At 42.5% G+C, this 18,406-nt stretch overlaps 1 protein-coding gene across 1 annotated transcript in view; it reads left to right on the top strand.

Annotated features, from left to right (window-relative positions):
* The first annotated feature begins 1,005 nt into the window (after window positions 1–1,005).
* The window catches only part of creb5b (cAMP responsive element binding protein 5b), a 51,654-nt gene continuing 34,253 nt past the window's right edge, over window positions 1,006–18,406 (top strand). The window contains exons 1-4 of the mRNA XM_030782607.1: window positions 1,006–1,068; window positions 1,905–1,998; window positions 7,273–7,394; window positions 13,248–13,405. Coding sequence (XP_030638467.1) covers window positions 1,015–1,068; window positions 1,905–1,998; window positions 7,273–7,394; window positions 13,248–13,405 — 428 coding nt within the window. The 5' untranslated portion in view covers window positions 1,006–1,014. The remainder of the gene's footprint in view (window positions 1,069–1,904; window positions 1,999–7,272; window positions 7,395–13,247; window positions 13,406–18,406) is intronic.

Raw genomic sequence — 18,406 nt, 5'->3', positions numbered from 1 at the left:
CCAACACTCCCCTCCGTATCATCATCATGACTAGAAATAGAAATTACTTCACCTACCCCACACACACACACACACACACACACACACACACTCAGCTCACTCTTGCTGGGCTGGACAGCCACAGCGTGGGTACTGAGGAGAGGAAGTAGCTTATGGAGAAGCATCAACATATAGAGGAAATGGTCTGATTGGTCAGTCAGTACGTGTGAAAACAGACTATGACATGCACGCACACACACACACACACTCTATTCCACGTCAGGTCTAACGGTTCACAGCTCCCAGCGATCACTTGGTTCACTGTCACCACAAGATAAAGGCTGCTTCTGCACATGCCATACAGTCTGTGCTAATGCAATGTCTTTTTCAATGATAGGTAAGAAAAATATTAACCACTTGTTAAACTGTTGTTCAAAACTCTAGCAGTATTGTGTAACAGAAGTTAGGGTTAGGGTTAGGGAAGAAAGCTAAACTCTTAAACCCAGGGCAGTGTGTGGTGTACTGAGTCTGGTGAAAGCTCTATGATGCAGAGTTTCATACAGAGACAAAACACATGAGAGCAGAACTGACCTTAGATAGAAGTCCAAGGACACGCTCTTGTCTGCGCCAGTATTGTCCGGTCTGAGGAACCGGTACGAGCTGGCATTGACTGACAGGTCGCTGATTAACTGACCTAAGTGCCGCGTTACCTGGCTGAGGTGGCAAGAGATAGTTTACACCTTGTGCTGTGGTCAGAGACAGAGACATGGTGTGATATCTCAGGGTCAAGCTAACTCTCAATGTTACCTCAACTTTTACTCCACTCTCTCTCTCTCTCTCTCTCTCTCTCTGTCTGTCTCTCTCCACCTCAGTACTATGGAATTTATCCACTCTGAACCCATAGACAGAGAAGATCAGTATCAGGACTATCACTAGCGTACAGCATTATGTGAGAAAGACTCAGAGCCAGTAGGGGAAGCTGATGTTGTCTGCGTGTCTCTGTCGACAGGTTTATGTGGAGAGCCGCTGACAGTAATGAACTCTGAGCAGGAAAGGCCGTTTGTGTGCAGCGCCCCGGGCTGCTCTCAGGTGAGTGTATCTGGGAAGAGAGAGAGAGGGGGAGAGAGAGAGAGGGGGAGAGAGAGAGAGACGGGGGGGGTACTATTTGTGAAGCCATAGACATTTGCTGTCTCTGTTCTTTTTGAACAGATTGTGTGTGTAAATTAATGTGCTCTTTACTGAGAGGTTAGGTCTGTTCACATGATTTGTTCACACACACACACACACATTAACTTTAATTCATTCAGCTTGTCCAGATGAAATTAATTTATGAAGCTTATTGAAATGATTTTTCTACAATATTATAATATCACTATGCATAACAATATTATAATATGATATAATTACCTTACATTTTATTCAGAACAATAATAATTTTCCTGTTAAAGATGATATTTTGTAATGTGTAATCCTGCCTCAGTTGGTGATCTAACCAGCATTGCATGACTTGGGCTATAAGGCCAGTCAGCAGCAAATCCAAACTAAATCAAATCACCATTTAAAAGGCAAGAGAAAAGAGAATCTTGCTCTCATGCATGTAGGTTTATTTTACATGTTTTAAATTTAGATCAGAGACGTATCACTGGATTTCTCCCATTCAGTCAAAGTGGACCTATTTCCCCGAAGGAAACTCTCTCTCTCTCTCCCTCCCACACAAAACCCACACCTTCCTCTTCCCCTCCTTTCCCTCTCTCTCTCTCTCTCTCTCTCTCTCTCTGTCTTTCTCAAGGGGCATATGTTAGGTCAGACACAGCACTGTTTTCGGGAACTTGATAATTTGTATGTAATCAACATATCACTGTGGAAACATTGCTGTTTGAATGAAAGTCTGAACCCACCTGATGTCTGTTTGTTTTCACTCACAGAGATTCCCCACAGAGGACCACCTTATAATCCACAGACACAAGCATGAGATGACACTGAAGTTCCCTTCTATTAAGAATGATAACGTGCTGTCAGGTGAGAGAGCGCTGGTTTAGGGCAGAGTTTTGACACAGGCGCAGAGTTACAGATGGAGTCTGTCTTTGATTAGACGCTGAGGATTAGCTGCATGTCTGCTGGGGTGGAGAGTTACTGGGGTTCGTAATGCAGATCTCTGGGGCTGGAACTATGTTGATACTGTCCTCCATTTCACTCACAGTAATCCCCTTTCTATCACTCCGCACACACACATCTACATGCACACACGCGCGCGCGCACACACACACACACGCAGACACGCACCATATATGCACACACACATACACACCACATACACCCACACACACATACGCGCACACACACACATATACACATCCACACCCACACACACACGCACATATCTACGCACACACACACACAAACTCACACAGTTTGATGAAAATTAGACAAAATTAGACTTTTCAGGTGGTTGAGTGGTAGTTTCAGCGGTGAGAAACAGAATTTCATTCACAGTATTCATTATGCAGATGGTTTTATCCAAAGGACGTGACTCTGTTTGGACTCTGTGTCCGTATGAAACTGAACTGTGTGGTTTTCTACCAGACACAGATGTTCAGACATTATTAAGTTATATCAAATATTTGGAGATCTGAATGTGCAGATTCTGTATGTATTTGAAATCTAAACTTGTGTGTGGATGCTAAAGCTGAGACATGTGAGGGTGAGGCAGGCAGTGGGTTCTGAGCAGTGGCTGTGTGCTCTATAGCAGCAGTGATTCAGCCTCCTTCATAATTTACTCTGGTCAGAGTGGCTGATCAGATTACAGCATCAAGTTTCTCATTCACCACGAGTTTTCTTACACTTGGAACCCCCCCCCCCTCTCTCTCTCTGTCTCTCTCTCTGTCTGTCACAGTGAGACAGCTCAGATTCTGTCAGTCACTTAGAGGAGTTTAGACCTTTAGCTAAATATGTATTTAGATATTTGGGGTGCACAGTTTTTAGCTCTCATGCAAGTTTTGGGTGTGCAGCAGGGATGTACCCTACCCGAATCCGAATATGTTATTTGTGAAAGCACAAATAATGCGATGAAAACAGATATTTTTTTCTACCCACGGTTGCTTATTATTCAGGAAAAAAAACATGATTGACATGTCTGTGCATCACCTGCTATGTTTCTTCAAATTGATTCATATCATTGTGGGGGGGGGCACAAGATAAAAACGCCCACTCTGTTTGAAACACAGGACTTTGTTTTTATTAGTCATCTCATTTCCTAAACATTACCGAAAAGTGATCGCTATATTCTGGAGTCGCCCCCACCGAGTCAGGTGTGGAAGCCAGCTACCTGTAGTTTTTAGCTGTATGTGTTAATTTCCTCCATTAAAAAAAACAGTCCAGTCGAAAGTCGTTTCATTTACGACACATTACTGAAAAGCGATCGCTATATTCTGGAGTCGCCCCCACTGAGTCAGAGCAAACTACTGTTTTAAAATAGTAATTCACATTTCCCTAACAAACTGCAGTAACATTAACACATCAGGAATCACGAAAGCAGCATCACAGGAATCTTTCGATTTATAAAACTTTTTTTTTTCAGTTTCTGATTGGTCAGTGTCTTCCAGTTAAAGGAGTGGTGGTGGTGGGGGGGGGGGGGGGTTCAGACAGTTCATAAAGCTTAGTTTAGTTAAAGAGAAACATTTTAAAAAAGAGAGAGAGAGAGATGAGAAGTACATTATGAGGATGTGGAAATATATTTCATAATTAATCATATGCCAATATTAAATCAGTTTGATGCTTTGAAGGCACAAAAATTGCACTGCCAATGAATATTAGGTCAGGAAATACAACATTTGCCCAATTGACACAACTTCCGGGATAAACCACGCCCACTTCCAGTCTACTGTCTGAATACAGATACAGAGACAGATCATTTTATTGGTTGAACAGATACAGAGACAGAGACAGAGACAGATACACATACAGATACAGCTACAGATAGAGATTACCCATTATGTCTCTGTACACCTCTAGTGTGCAGTCTAAAGTTTTTAGCTCTAATATGAGCTGTGTGTCACTAAATAGATCATCTCTGCGACGGCACCAAGTGTCTTTTCACTCTGAGAGTGGAAACTGTATGTTATGTTGCTTTTACTTAAGTACATTTCTAGAGAAACATTCTGATTTGTCTCCACTGTACAGAAGCACACTGCATTCACAAAAGAAAAAAAAATTAGACACGTTAACGTGTAATTACGAGAAAAGATCTCATAATTACAAGAAAAAATCTCAGAATTACGAGAAAAGTTCTCGTGATGACGAGATCAGGATCTCCTAATTATGAAATGTAGCTAGCCCGATCCGCGGCACACATGCAATATCAGAAGCATGCGCTCACCATGTTACATTTTCCTGCAAGCGAATTTTCAAAATGTGTAGTGTGGCAGTTGAAGACTCATTAATATTCCTAAAAGAAGCGCTGCCCGATTGGCCGTTACAACGTTCTGGTAGCGCTTCTTTTACGAATATTAATGAGTCTTCCCCTGCCACACTATACATTTTGAAAATTCACTTCTAGCAATGCCAGATCTGTACTCCTCATGTGTAAACATTTCACGGTACAGACAAGGCACAGTGTTTTCACTGAGAGACGGAGAGTTAGCCCATACTTCTAATAATGTTACTGAAGTGCTGCACTGTTTTGTTCTGCAAAGATTCAGTGTAGCTTAAGCACAAAATTCACTGCTGGCATAAGCTGTTTATGCACTTTGCTATAAACCGAACAGTTTATCAGCAATAACACACACTTCATTTCAGGATTGAAAACCACCTTATTATTTTTGGTTTGCCCATGTATCGCTCTCAACCTTTACTGGCAACTTTTAACTTTTTTCGACACTTTCCAGTTAATTTTTTAAAAGATAATTAGTATTAATTCAGTATTTTTACTGAGCCACCATATTTCCAGAATTTTATAATTTACTAGTTCGGGTGCTACAGATGGGGAGGTTGGGTGGCTACATTCATAATTAGGACATCCTGATCTCATAATTACAAGATCTTTTCTCATAATTACAAGATAAGGTGTCTAATTATTTTTTCTATTGTGAATGCAGTGCGCTTCTGCACCTCTAAGATACAAATTCTTGATAAATATTTTTTTAAAAATACACAAAATACTTGTTTATCTAGATCTGTGTTTTTTCTGACTTTAGTCATACATACCATTTCAGTTTGCCTGCAGAACTGCGTGGGGGCATCGTAACTCTTACATGTAGCCAAGAGCAGAAGTGTGCAGCCCCAATGAATGGAGGGGTCCTGACTAAAGCTTGTGAAATGTGCATGTTTGTGATATGATGTCTAAATTCATAGCTTGCAAGCTATCTACTGACAGGTCATTTTAGAGACAGAAGTATGTTTCCCTGAATGTCTCTGGTCTAACCACTTGTCTGTCTATCTACTGTCTGAACAGCTTAGAAGCAAAAGACGTTGTGCCTAGCTGCTTGCCACTGTAAGCCGAGCAGAGCTAATGTGCTGGTTAATGTGGAGAAAATAACAAAATTAAAGGCACTAGCTTACATTTCCAACAGTTTCTAGCTAGCTATGGCTGCTGTATTAGCTTTGGTACGGTTGGCACTTAATGTAGCTGTAGATTTTTAATGCTTTAAGAAATATTGCCAGAGCACGCCCATTTTTAACTCAACATGATGCTGAGAAGCTCATTCATGCTTTTATTTCAAGTAGACTGGACTACTGTAATGCTCTTTTTATTGGTCTTCCAAAGAAGTCAATTGAGAATCTACAGCTAATTCAGAACTCTGCTGCTAGACTTTTAACAAAAACAAAGAAGAGAGAGCATATTACTCCTGTTTTAGCTGCACTGCATTGGCTCCCTGTATCTTTTAGAATTGATTTTAAAGTCCTTCTACTTGTGTACAAAGCTCTTAATGGTTTAGCACCCTCTTACATTACCGATTCTCTGTCGTTTTATGTTCCTTCATGAGCCCTTAGGTCCTCTATGGCAGGTCTTTTAAACATTCCAAAAGTCCCCAAAAATAAAATTGGGGAAGCTGCTTTTATCCACTATGCACCTAAACTGTGGAACACCCTACCAAGAAGTATTAGAGAGGCAGGATCAGTGGACAGTTTTAAACGGCAACTAAAAACATACCTTTTTAGTCTAGCGTACTATTAGCAATTTTCTCTTTTGTTTTAATGGTTATTCATTTTATCCATTCCTCATTTTTTTAAATTCTTTTTTTTATTTCATTTAATCGATTCTTTTAATTATTTTACTCTAAACTGTTTTATTTATTAATTTTGACAATCTCTCCTGTTTTATGTCCCCTGAATTATGTGGTTTATCCTTGCTTCTTTATTGTGTGGTCTATTTACTACCATTTTATTTATTTTATTACTTTTTATTATTATCATTATTATTGTTATTTTCTTTCTGCCGATATGTAAAAGCACTTTGAGCTACATTCTTTGTATGAAAAGTGCTATACAAATAAAGTATTATTATTATTATTATTATTATTATTATTATTATTATTATTATTTGATAAATAGAAGCAGTGGTAATGGTAATTATAATGGTAATGGTAGTTAAAGTTGTAATGATAATTATAGTGGTATTGATAATGGTAGTTATAGTAATGATGGTAATGGTAATTGTAGTGCAAATGGTAATAATAACTACAGTGGTAATGGTAGTTGTAATGATGGTTGTAATGGTAATGGTAGTTATAGTGGTAATGGTAATTATAGTGGTAATGATAATGGTAATTATAGCAGTAATAGTAATTATAGTGTAATTGTAATGGTAGTTATAGTGGAAATGTAATTATAGTCGTAATTGTAATGGTAGTTATAGTGGTAATGGTAATTATAGTGGGAATCGTAATGGTAGTTATAGTGGTAATGATAATTATAGTGGTAATCGTAATGGTAGTTATAGTGGTAATGGTAATTATAGTGGGAATTGTAATGGTAGTTATAGTGGTAATGATAATTATAGTGGTAATCGTAATGGTAATTATAGTGGGAATTGTAATGGTAGTTATAGTGGTAATGATAATTATAGTGGTAATCGTAATGGTAGTTATAGTGGTAATGGTAATTATAGTGGGAATTGTAATGGTAGTTAAAGTGGTAATGATAATAATAGTGGTAATCGTAATGGTAGTTATAGTGTTAATGGTAATTACAACAGTAATGTTAATAGTAATTATAGTTGCAATAGTAATGGTAATGGATGTGATTTCAACATCAGATGTCAGCTGTTGTGTTAAGTCTGTGCTTCTCTGATCTCAGATCAGACTCCAACGCCAACCCGTTTCCTAAAGAACTGTGAGGAAGTTGGGCTTTTCAGTGAGCTGGACTGCTCTATAGAGCAGGACTTCTGTAAGACACATGATGAAGAGGACACCAAACAGGTGGGTGACTGAGTGACACGCACACATACGCATGCACACACATGCGCAGACACACACACACACACACACACACATATACACACCGTGAATTCTCTTTCTGTCTGTATGCCTGGGTTTGATGTCAGAGTGGTCTAACTTGCTTAAGTCAGAATCCAGTTTCTTTGGAGATGTCCAGGAGTTGAGGGAGGGGGTTTCCCACTGCTTCCAAAAGTCTTGCCTTCACATAGAGACTAGGGTTAGGGTTAGGGTTAGTCCCTCTACAACATCCTCAAGATGTTGTAGAGGGAGAATATGCAGGATTGGGTGACCACCACGAAGAGAAGTTCAGCTGGTCGTCCAAGATCACACCAAGGTTTTTGACTGACCTGGAGGGGGACACCACGGATCCCTCAATGCTGATCAGAGCATCGATCATTTGGGAGTTCTTTGCCGGGAAAGAGAGAAATTCAGTCTTCTCCAGACTGAGCTTGAGATGGTAGGTGGACATCCAGGAGGCAATGTCGGCTAGACAGGCTGCAATGTGTGGCTGGACTTGTGAGTCAGAGAGAGAGAGAGAGAAAGAGAAGAAGCAGTGGTAGGAAAGACTGTGGACAGAGATAACTTGTCCAGGTGATTTAGTGTAAAGGGAGAAAAGGAGTGGGGCCAAGTATGGAACCATGTGGGACCCCGGCCTGGAAAGGGTGAGGGAGGAGACTGATTCCCCCCAAGATACCTGGTAAGAATGGTCAGACACATAGGCTTCTAACCATGTGAGCGTAGATCCTGAGATGCTCATCCCAACAAGGGATAAGAGAGGAATCTGGTGGTTCACAGTGCTGAATGCTGCAGAAAAGTTGAGAAGTATAAGGACAGAGCTGAGCGACTTTGCCCTGGCCAAGTGAAGCTGTTCTGTGACTGCGAGGATCATATCAGAGGAATGGCCAGCTTTGAATCCCGACTGGTTTGGGTCCAGGAGGTTATTCTGGCGGAGACAGGGAGAGAGTTGATTATAGACAGCGGATTTGAGGGTTTCAGAGAGAAATGGTAGCTGTATTTAAAAGTGGGTTTCTTCAGCAGTGGCATGACCCGTGCCCTCTTCAGAACAGAGGGAACTATACCAGTAGACAGTGATCTGTTGATTAAGGAAGAAATAGAGGGAAGAACGTCCTCAGAGATGGACTGAAAGAGAGAGGAAGGGATAGGATCAAGAGGACAGGTAGTGGGACGGTGGGATTTTATTAGTAGAACCTCAGAGTCAGTTAGGGGGGAGAGGGAGGAGAAGGTAGTGGGAGAGACAGTAGGTACGGGATCTGAAATGGGAGGAGATGAGGGGAAGGAGTTGCAGATGTCTTTAACCTTCTTCTCAAAGAAGGAGACAAAGTCATCAGCAGAGAGGGACGAGGGAGGAGGAGGAGGAGAGAGGAAAATGTAGAGAAGAGTTTGTGAGGGTTAGAGGAGGCGGAGTGGATCCTGGAGTGGAAGAGGGCAGACTTGGTGGAGGGCAGGGTAGAGGAGAGGGAAAGGAGAAGAGAGTGGAGAGAGATTTTCATTTCCGCCATCTCCTTTCAGCCGTGCGAAGTTTGGCTCTGTCAGCACGGATACAGTCGGTCGGCCACGGACTGGGGGACAGAGGGAGTCCAGGAAGGTCAGTAGAGGATTTCTCCTCAACAGAGAGAAGTGAGAAGGATTCAGCAGAAGAACAGACAGCAGAAGAGAAGGCACTAGAGGAGAGGGTGTGAAGGTTACGCTGAGCTGACACTGATGGGGTGGGAGCAGAGGATTTAGGGGAGGATATGACTGGGAGGGAGAAGGATAGGAAGAAGTGATCAGAGGTGTGGAGAGGAGTGACTGTGAGATCAGGAGCAGGGCAGCCCCTAGTGAAGTCAAGGTCCAGCTGGTTGCCAGCCTTGTGTGTTGGTGGGGACTCCACTAGGGTGAAGCTGAAGGTCTGGAGGAGGGGGAGGAGACTGTGGCTGTGTTCTCTGGTCTGATCCACGTCTCAGTGAGGGCCAGGAAGTGAATAGACAGCATGGAGGCCTTAGCAGAGATGAAGTCGGCCTTCTGTACCGCCGACCGGCAGATCCAGGGGCCACCTGAAATGACAACAGTAGTATCAGCAGAATGAGGCGGATGAATAAGGTTAGACAGGTTACAACTGCGAGGTTGCATAGGTCGTTGCCTGCGAAGATTGTGAAGGGAGACTCAGACAGGAATGGGTAGATTGCACATGATTAGCGTATGTGAGGGAGAGGGTCAAGATGATGCAGAACAATAAGGCTTATTAGCACAAACTCAGATAGATATACAAATGGATGAATGAATCAGAAAAATAACACAACAACTAGTGCATGGGGACTGAGAGAAAATCTGACCACAGGGTAGCTAGCGAGTAAACCGCAGTAGTATCCCTCATCGTCCTTCCTCGGTGGACTCCCGTGAGTAGACTCCCTTGTCTTAGTCCGACCAAGTCTTCACTCTACGAGACAAGGAAGACTAGACCACTCTAGCTGCTGCTTATACTAAGTTCACACTACGCGATTTTATCCCTGATTTTCCATTTGCCAAAGACAAATCGGCGTTCGCTCAGGACTGCTCAGAACTGTTCAAAGATGTCATCAACGACACCCGCCGATGCCTCGCAGATGCCCAAGAGATTCCAGCAGGCTAAATATCTGGACCTGTCGGGGAGTCCAAATCCTAGTGTGAAAAGTGTTGTGACTGGCAGTGAGTGCGGCGACGAGCTACAGCCAGTGGGAGCATAAGACGGGAATAAGGGTAAACCCGGGGGAGGAGTTATTCTTTCCTTTTTCTTCCTTCCAAATCAGCACACAAAAACTTGGATCGCTTGCTTTTTGCTGGCATATATTTTTGGAGGAAATAGATCCCTGTCTCGTGCATGGTATCTAAATTTTCTAAAACTGGAATCCTACATTTCCTTTGGGATTAATAAAGTATCTATCTATCATCTATGGTATTGTCACATCTCCCATGTCACTTCTCGCGTGTGTTTTCATGACAAAACGTAGTTTGGAGATCAGACAAACTCGTCAGAGATTCCTCCTGGTGAGAGATCTTATAATGCGTGACCCCCTGTCGCTGATCAGTCAAGTAGTATCCAAACCACAACGACTTCAAGATTCCCAATTACAAGACAAGAAGTTGTGTAGTGTGAACAGTACAGCGACCTAACGGTTTTGAAGGTCATGTAGTGTGAACAGTACAGCGAACTAACGGTTTTGAAGGTCATGTAGTGTGAACAGTACAGCGGCCTAACGGTTTTGAAGGTCATGTAGTGTGAACAGTACAGCGACCTAACGATTTTGAAGGTCATGTAGTGTGAACAGTACAGCGACCTAACGGTTTTGAAGGTCATGTAGTGTGAACAGTACAGCGACCTAACGGTTTTGAAGGTCATGTAGTGTGAACAGTACAGCGACCTAATGGTTTTGAAGGTCATGTAGTGTGTCAGAAACTCTACAGTCAGCCTTCGTGGGATCTGCTTCTGCGGATTCAGCCAACCGCAGATCGAAACTATTCAGGGGAAAAAAAATCCAGAAAGTTCCAAAAAGAACTATGTATCTATTCCATTTATTACACAGCTTTGTTGGATACTCGATTCTAATAGGTCAGTTACGGCACCCTATGGTCTGTTATTCATGAATAGCAGAGCGCTGCAATAAATAACAGACTGTTGTTATGGACGGAGTTCTGACTCTTAAGACTTTCTTTTTTTGGCAGAAGCAATAAAATTATTTTTAAACCAATATTTTGTGTAAAATTATTGATTTCTTTAAGATTTAGTTGGTCGACAAGAAAAACAGTGGGACCATGGCCCTCCAGGACTGGATTTTGACAAGCTTGATTTAAAGTGTAGGAGCATGTGCATATACGCATTTTATATGAGGGACTTGAGCATCTGTGGATTTTGGTATCCGCGGGAGTCCTGGAACCAATCCCCTGCGGATACCCAGGGCTGACTGTACTTCTAAAGAGCCTCGTGGCTCACGACGCTCGCGGCTCACGGGCTGGCTATAGCCCCGCCCTCTAGGAGCCAGATCAAAGCTAACAAACTAACAAACAAACGCAAATCAGAAACTCAACAGCTGATGCAACATTAACTAAAACTTCCAAGTCATGTAAACTAGTGACGCTACCAAACAGGACACACAGTTATAAACTGACAGTGAATCCTAAGCAAACAAGAGAAAACCCAATGTAACCTACCAACAATAGAGTAAACAAAAAAACGCAGCTACTCAGGCAAATTAAAAGCAAAGCATTACCTAGATCCTGCTCTGATGGAGAACAAACCTGACCTTCAGTGACCACAGTGGATTTTCAGACTGAGGACAGATTGGACTATAGTGCTCCCAGTTAGTGATGCAGTTTTGTAATGTTTTGCGACATTAGCGATAGAGACTATAGAGTAAAATATCTATCAATAGACACTTTTATACCGTCCAAAAGTTACATGTTGTCATACCACACAGCCCTGCATGGAACGTTATTAACTGGTATTTCATTTGGTTCTAACCAATTCGGGAACGATAATTTTAAGGTGGAACACAAATCCGGGAATGTTAAAGTACCGATTCTGCTCGGAATGAACCGATTAAAAGAAAAAATTCTGGTTTGAAGCCCGGCTTTGGAGTGTGTGTGTGTGTGTGTGTGTGTGTAGCAGATCTCGCTCTTTCCCGTTTCTTCCATAAAAACTTCAGACTGTTAACCGAACATAAACACAATGCCATCACATAAATCACAACTCCATTACCCATAAACCACCACTCCATTACCCATAAATCACCATTCCATTACCCAGAAACCACTACTCTCCCAATATGTCCTGACCTGAGCGTGAGTGTGTGTGTGCGCGTGTGCACGTATGTGTGTGTGTATGTGTGTGTGTGGGTGTGCCTGTGTGAAAATGAAATGAAATCCTTTATTGTCATCCTATACACAGTACACATCCTATACACAGTACACAGTAGGTTGAAATTCATCTTCTGCATTTGACCCATATGTGTGTATATGTGTGTGTGTGTGTGTGTGCGTGTGTGTATGTGTGTGTGTGTGTGTGTGTGTGTGTGTGTGTGAGAGTGCGTGCGTGTGCGTGTGCATATGTGTGTGTGTGTGTGTGTGTGTGTGAGAGTGCGTGCGTGTGCGTGTGCATATGTGTGTGTGTGTATGTGTGTGTTTGTTCTTTGCCTGGGGAATGTGCTTGTCTTTAGCCCTCTTCTGTCTTATAGGCACACACACACACACACAGACACACACACACACAGAGGTACACTGTTTATCGAATGCATTGGTTTGACACATAGGGCAAAATGAGGAACAGTTCTCATAGATCTGACCACAAAACCCCATTATAGATGCTCCTACCATGCAGGCGTCAGACCACCTCCACACACATGCAGGTGTGTGTGTGTGTGTGTGTGTGAGCATGTATGTGTGATGTGTGTGTGTGTGTGAGCGTGCGCGCACGTGTGTGTGTGAGCGTGTGTGTATGTGTGCGCGCGTGTGTGTCTGTGTGTGTGCATGAGTGTGTGTGTGTGTGTGTGTAAGAGAGAGAGAGAGTGTGCTGTATGAGTAAAGCAAAACTGAGTGAAGTCATTATTATCACGACAGATCAGGTCTTTGAGGCTCTGTCCTCTTCACTCAGTAGATGTGGATGTATTTAAAAAAAAAAAAACAAATGTGAGAAAGACCCAGTTTTGTAGGTGACTGGATAAGATTACCTGGTATAGTGGTCATGGAAACCAGTCCAGTAGCTCAGCAAGTCTGACTCCTGATCATAGTGACTCTCTGCTGATGTGTTTCCCTCCACCCCCTCTTTCTCTCTCTCTCTCTCTCTCTCTCTCTCTCTCTCTGTAGAACATCTCTCTGCATGGGCCAACAGGCCCTAACCAGCACTCCCAGTCACATGCACGAATGTCCAGTCATGACTCCAGTATAGTGATCCAGCAGGCTCTACCCTCACCCCAGTCCAGTTCAGTCATCACCCAGGCTCCCTCCACCAACAGGCAAATTGGGTGAGTGTGTGTGTGTTTACGGCGAGTGTATATTGCTGCTGCTGGTTAGTATCATCTCTGTCGTCTGTATAGATTTATGCCACATGTGTGTCAGAGACTGTGAAGTGTCTCTGTGTCTGTATGCCTGAGGTTGTGTGTGAATGTGTTTTTATGCCTGAGGTTGTGTGTGAATGTGTTTTTATGCCTGAGGCTGTGTGTGAATGTATTTTTATGCCTAAGGTTGTGTGTGAATGTGTCTGTATGCGTGCGGTTGTGTGTGAATGTGTCTGTATGCCTGAGGTTGTGTGTGAATGTGTCTGGTTAGGGTTAAGGTTAGGGTTAGGGTTCAGGTTCAGGTTAGGGTTAGGGTTAGTGTTAGGGTTGTGTGGTAGAGAGACTCAAAAACAACAGTGAGGGCTGTAATTAACATGTCTGGTTCAGTCCAGTTCAGTACGGCTCAGTCCAGTTCAGTACGGCTCAGTCCAGTTCAGTACGGCTCAGGTGTACTTACTGCATCCTACGTATGGATTGTTAGAGATTAAAGATCTGGGATTAAATTGTCAGAGATTAAAGATCTGCGATTAAATTGTCAGTAATTAAAGATCTGGGATTAAATTGTCAGTGATTAAAGATCTGGGATTAAATTGTCAGAGATTAAAGATCTGGGATTAAATTGTCAGTGATTAAAGATCTGGGATTAAATTGTCAGAGATTAAAGATCTGGGATTAAATTGTCAGAGATTAAAGATCTGGGATTTTTTTGTAAATGTAAAATAGTATAAAGCTGAGTCTCCTTGGGTTTTTTCGTTTGTTCGAGATTAAGAGGAGCTCTGGACTGAGCACCGGGAGGAAGTCCCAGTCTGTGTGTATGTGTGCGTGTGTGTGTGTGTGTGTATGTGTGTGTGCGTGTGTTTGCATGTGTGGGTGTGTGTATGTGTGTGTGTGTCTGCGTGTGTTTGCATGTGTGTGTGTGCGCGCCCGCGCGCGTGTGTGTGTGTGTGTGTATGTTTGTGTGTGTGTGTGTGCGCGCTTGTGTGTGTGTGTGTGTGTGTGTGTGTGTGTGTGTGTGTGTGTGCGTGCGTGTGTCTTGGAAGGTTCCAGTTGTCCCTACATTTTCTCTGAAGAGTGCGGTATCACTCTGCCAGCTCGGGTGTGTCCCATAGTACTGACATCACTGTTGCTCTGGAGGGGATATCGGCATTTATAGGGGCTGACGCCCAGATTACACAACCTGTTCCCCAACACTGACCCGTCTCTCTCTCTCTCTCTCAATCTTTGTATCAGAAAGCAACTCGTTCATTGGCTGAATTAATACACATCACACACACACATGGGTGTGAACATACACACACACACAAGCATATGTGCTGTACAGGAATGTAAGGTATAGTGTGTTGCTATTTTCATAAATAAATGACAATATAACCTTCTAATTCTAAAGCAATAGAGCAGCTACATTTAATATTCTAATTCTAAAGCAATAGAACAGCTACATGTAATATTCCAATTCTAAAGCAACAGAACAGCTACAAGTAACATTCTAAGACAATAGCTATACACAGCTACAAGTAACATTCTAAGACAATAGCTATACACAGCTATATGTAACATTCTAAGACAATAGCTATACACAGCTATATGTAACATTCTAAGACAATAGCTATACACAGCTATATATAACATTCTAAGACAACAGCTATACATGAAATTCCCCTTCCCTGACGGAGCTATCACACTCTAGAAGACTACCCAACCATAACCCCATTCCATCCTCCATCCATCTCCAACGTCACAGACACCCACCCACACACACCCACCCACACACACATACACACACGCACACACACACACTCACACACACATACACACACACACACACACACACACACACACACACACCCACACACACACACACACACACACACACGATCCGCTCCTGTCCAGCGTTGGAATGAGTAAGGAAGTCCCTCAGGGAAAAGCTGTGACAGATACCAGTGAACAGTCAGTGAACAGACAGTGAACAGTCAGTGAACAGTCAGTGAACAGACAGTGAACAGACAGTGATAGACAGTGAACAGTCAGTGAACAGACAGTGAACAGTCAGTGAACAGACAGTGAACAGTCAGTGAACAGTCCGTGAACAGACAGTGAACAGTCAGTGAACAGACAGTGAACAGTCAGTGAACAGACAGTGAACAGACAGTGAATAGACGTGTCCTTATGAAGGAATGAAATTCGGGGGACAAAGAACCTGAGGGTGTCCAAATGTTTCTGAAGATCTGTCTTCTGAATTACAAACACGTTGTTCTTAACTGTGTCAGAGCTAAGTGTGTTAGACAGGCCAGTCAGCTCCACAGACAACAGACAGCCAAGCAAAGGCCCGCCTGGCCTCCGAAACAGATATAACCCAAACTGAAACCAGGCTACAGGGCTGCAGTGTGCAGTGTGCAGTGTCTTGGACCTGCCCAAGAGTCAGAAATATACACCATGTCTCTGTCAGGGCCCCGGGAACTCTTATCGTTTTGTTTTAAAAATCATTTAAATATTTTTACGGACACTAGAAATGGAGCTGTGTTAAGAGGACATGTAAGGTCATAAGGTCAGTTAGTAATAGTTCATATATATATTTAATGTTAAGATCACATTTTTAAAATAATTATTTGCATAATAATAATCAGTCTGTGATCAGCTGTCACATTTCATAATATCTAACATAAATATATTTTACATATCTGACTTTTTTTGCTGAATGTGAGTGTATGTGGGAATGTGGATTTCTTACACACACAAATATGGAATTGCATTCACACACACACACACACACACACGCTCACACACACACACACACACACACACACACACACAAACATGGAATTACATTCACACACACACACACACACACACATGCTCACTCACATGTCCATGTACAGATACACACACACAAACATGGAATTACATTCACACACACACACGCACACACGCTCACTCACATATACATATATAGATACACACACACAAACTTGGAATTACATTCAAACGCACACACGCTCACTCACACGTACATATACGGATACACACACACATACATGCACTTCACAGATATCTGGGGATCCAGAGGTCAGATGGGGTCAGATGATCAAGTAAGCTTAAGTTCATCATTGGAAGCAAGGCTGTGTGTGTTTGGTTGTGTGCGTGTGTGTGTTGGTGTGTGTGTGTGTGTTTGGTTGTGTGTGTGTGTGTGTGAATGTAATTGCATGTTTTTTTCACACCTCCCCAGAGCAGAGGCAGAAATGGTCTTTGAGTGTTTCAGAGGAAGGTTATTTCTATAATAATTCTATAATATTTCTATAATAAAAACAGGGTAAAAAGAGAGGGAGCTGATGAGTCATGGAGGAGAGGTAAACGGGTAGGGAGAAGGAGAAGTGTGAGATGGAGCGGGGTGAGCGACAGATCAGGCCGAGATGAGAGGGAGATCTGAGAGAGAGAGAAATCAGGGGAAGGGAGGAAAAGAGAGAGTGGATGGAAAGAAGAGAGAGAAGAACAGAAGAGAGGATGGAAGAAATGTGAGATGAAGGGATGAATGAGTGTGTCTCAGGGGTTTGCAGGATGGAGCTGCAGAGGGCAGGAGGTGAGATGAGGAGTGCTGAATAATTTCAGCTCAGGATGACGGACAGGGAGGTGATGGCTCCTCTGCACCCCTGCACTGGACTAAACCTGTTCAGAGACACCTAGGACCAGAAGAAACTGATTCTGCACAAATAATCCAAATTCTGTGTGTGTGTGTGTGTGTGTGTGTGTGTGTGCGTGCATGCATGCGTGTTTGATTGTGTGTGTGTGTTTGGTTGTGTGTGTGTGTGAATGTAATTGCATGTTTTTTTCACACCTCCCCAGAGCAGAGGCAGAAATGGTCTTTGAGTGTTTCAGAGGAAGTTTATTTCTGACAGCGAGGCTACGACCAGAGAACTCTCAGTGACTCACAGTGCACCGTGGCTTCTCACTCCTCTCTCACGCCTCTCACCTTTATTCATTGATTTATTTATAGTCTGGGCCAGCGTTTCTCTCTCTCTCTTTTCCCCAGGCCGCGTTCACTCGCTAACTCAAACACAGGATTCAGTCATGCCCCTCTGCGACCGGGTTTACTGCAGAACTAAAGCTGAAGTCACTTGGTTTGAGTGAGAACTAATGTGATAAGTTAGTATCTAATGTGATAAGTTAGTATCTAATGTGATAAGTTAGTATCTAATGTGATAAGTTAGTATCTAATGAGATAAGTTAGTATCTAATGTGATAAGTTAGTATCTAATGAGATAAGTTAGTATCTACTGTGATAAGTTAGTATCTACTGTGATAAGTTAGTATCTAATGAGATAAGTTAGTATCTAATGTGATAAGTTAGTATCTACTGTGATAAGTTAGTATCTAATGTGATAAGTTAGTATCTAATGAGATAAGTTAGTATCTAATGTGATAAGTTAGTATCTACTGTGATAAGTTAGTATCTAATGAGATAAGTTAGTATCTAATGTGATAAGTTAGTATCTAATGTGATAAGTTAGTATCTACTGTAGGAGTGAACTGAATTCATTCTGTTTGATGGGGAATGAATGTGAGTAGATGCTGATTTAGTCTGTGCGTCGGTGAATGGAAAAGGCATGAAGGTCCACTGGTGGAGACATGGAGAGACACCTGTCAGCTGTTTTAACCAGTCTGATGGACAAAGTAAAGCTGGAAACTCAATGGTCACAAAAAGCAGAACCAGCACACTGTTCTGGGCACATCAGAGACAGGACGTCTGAAATCATATCAGTCACCACAGTCAGGATCAACTCTGACATCACAGGCTGCTCTCTCTTAGAGATGGTTTCCAGGAATTCCCTCTTGGCCGACAGTGCATGAACACACACATGCACACACACACACACACGTGCGCACACACACTCACATATACACATACAACCATGCACACACGCACACACAGGCATGAGGGTGTGAGGTTGGTGTTCAGTATGTCAGCTGTCATGC

The sequence above is a fragment of the Chanos chanos genome, chromosome 8 (assembly GCF_902362185.1).
Source record: "Chanos chanos chromosome 8, fChaCha1.1, whole genome shotgun sequence".
Classification (NCBI taxonomy): Eukaryota; Metazoa; Chordata; class Actinopteri; order Gonorynchiformes; family Chanidae; genus Chanos; species Chanos chanos.
This window is presented reverse-complemented; position numbering and strand designations above follow the sequence as displayed.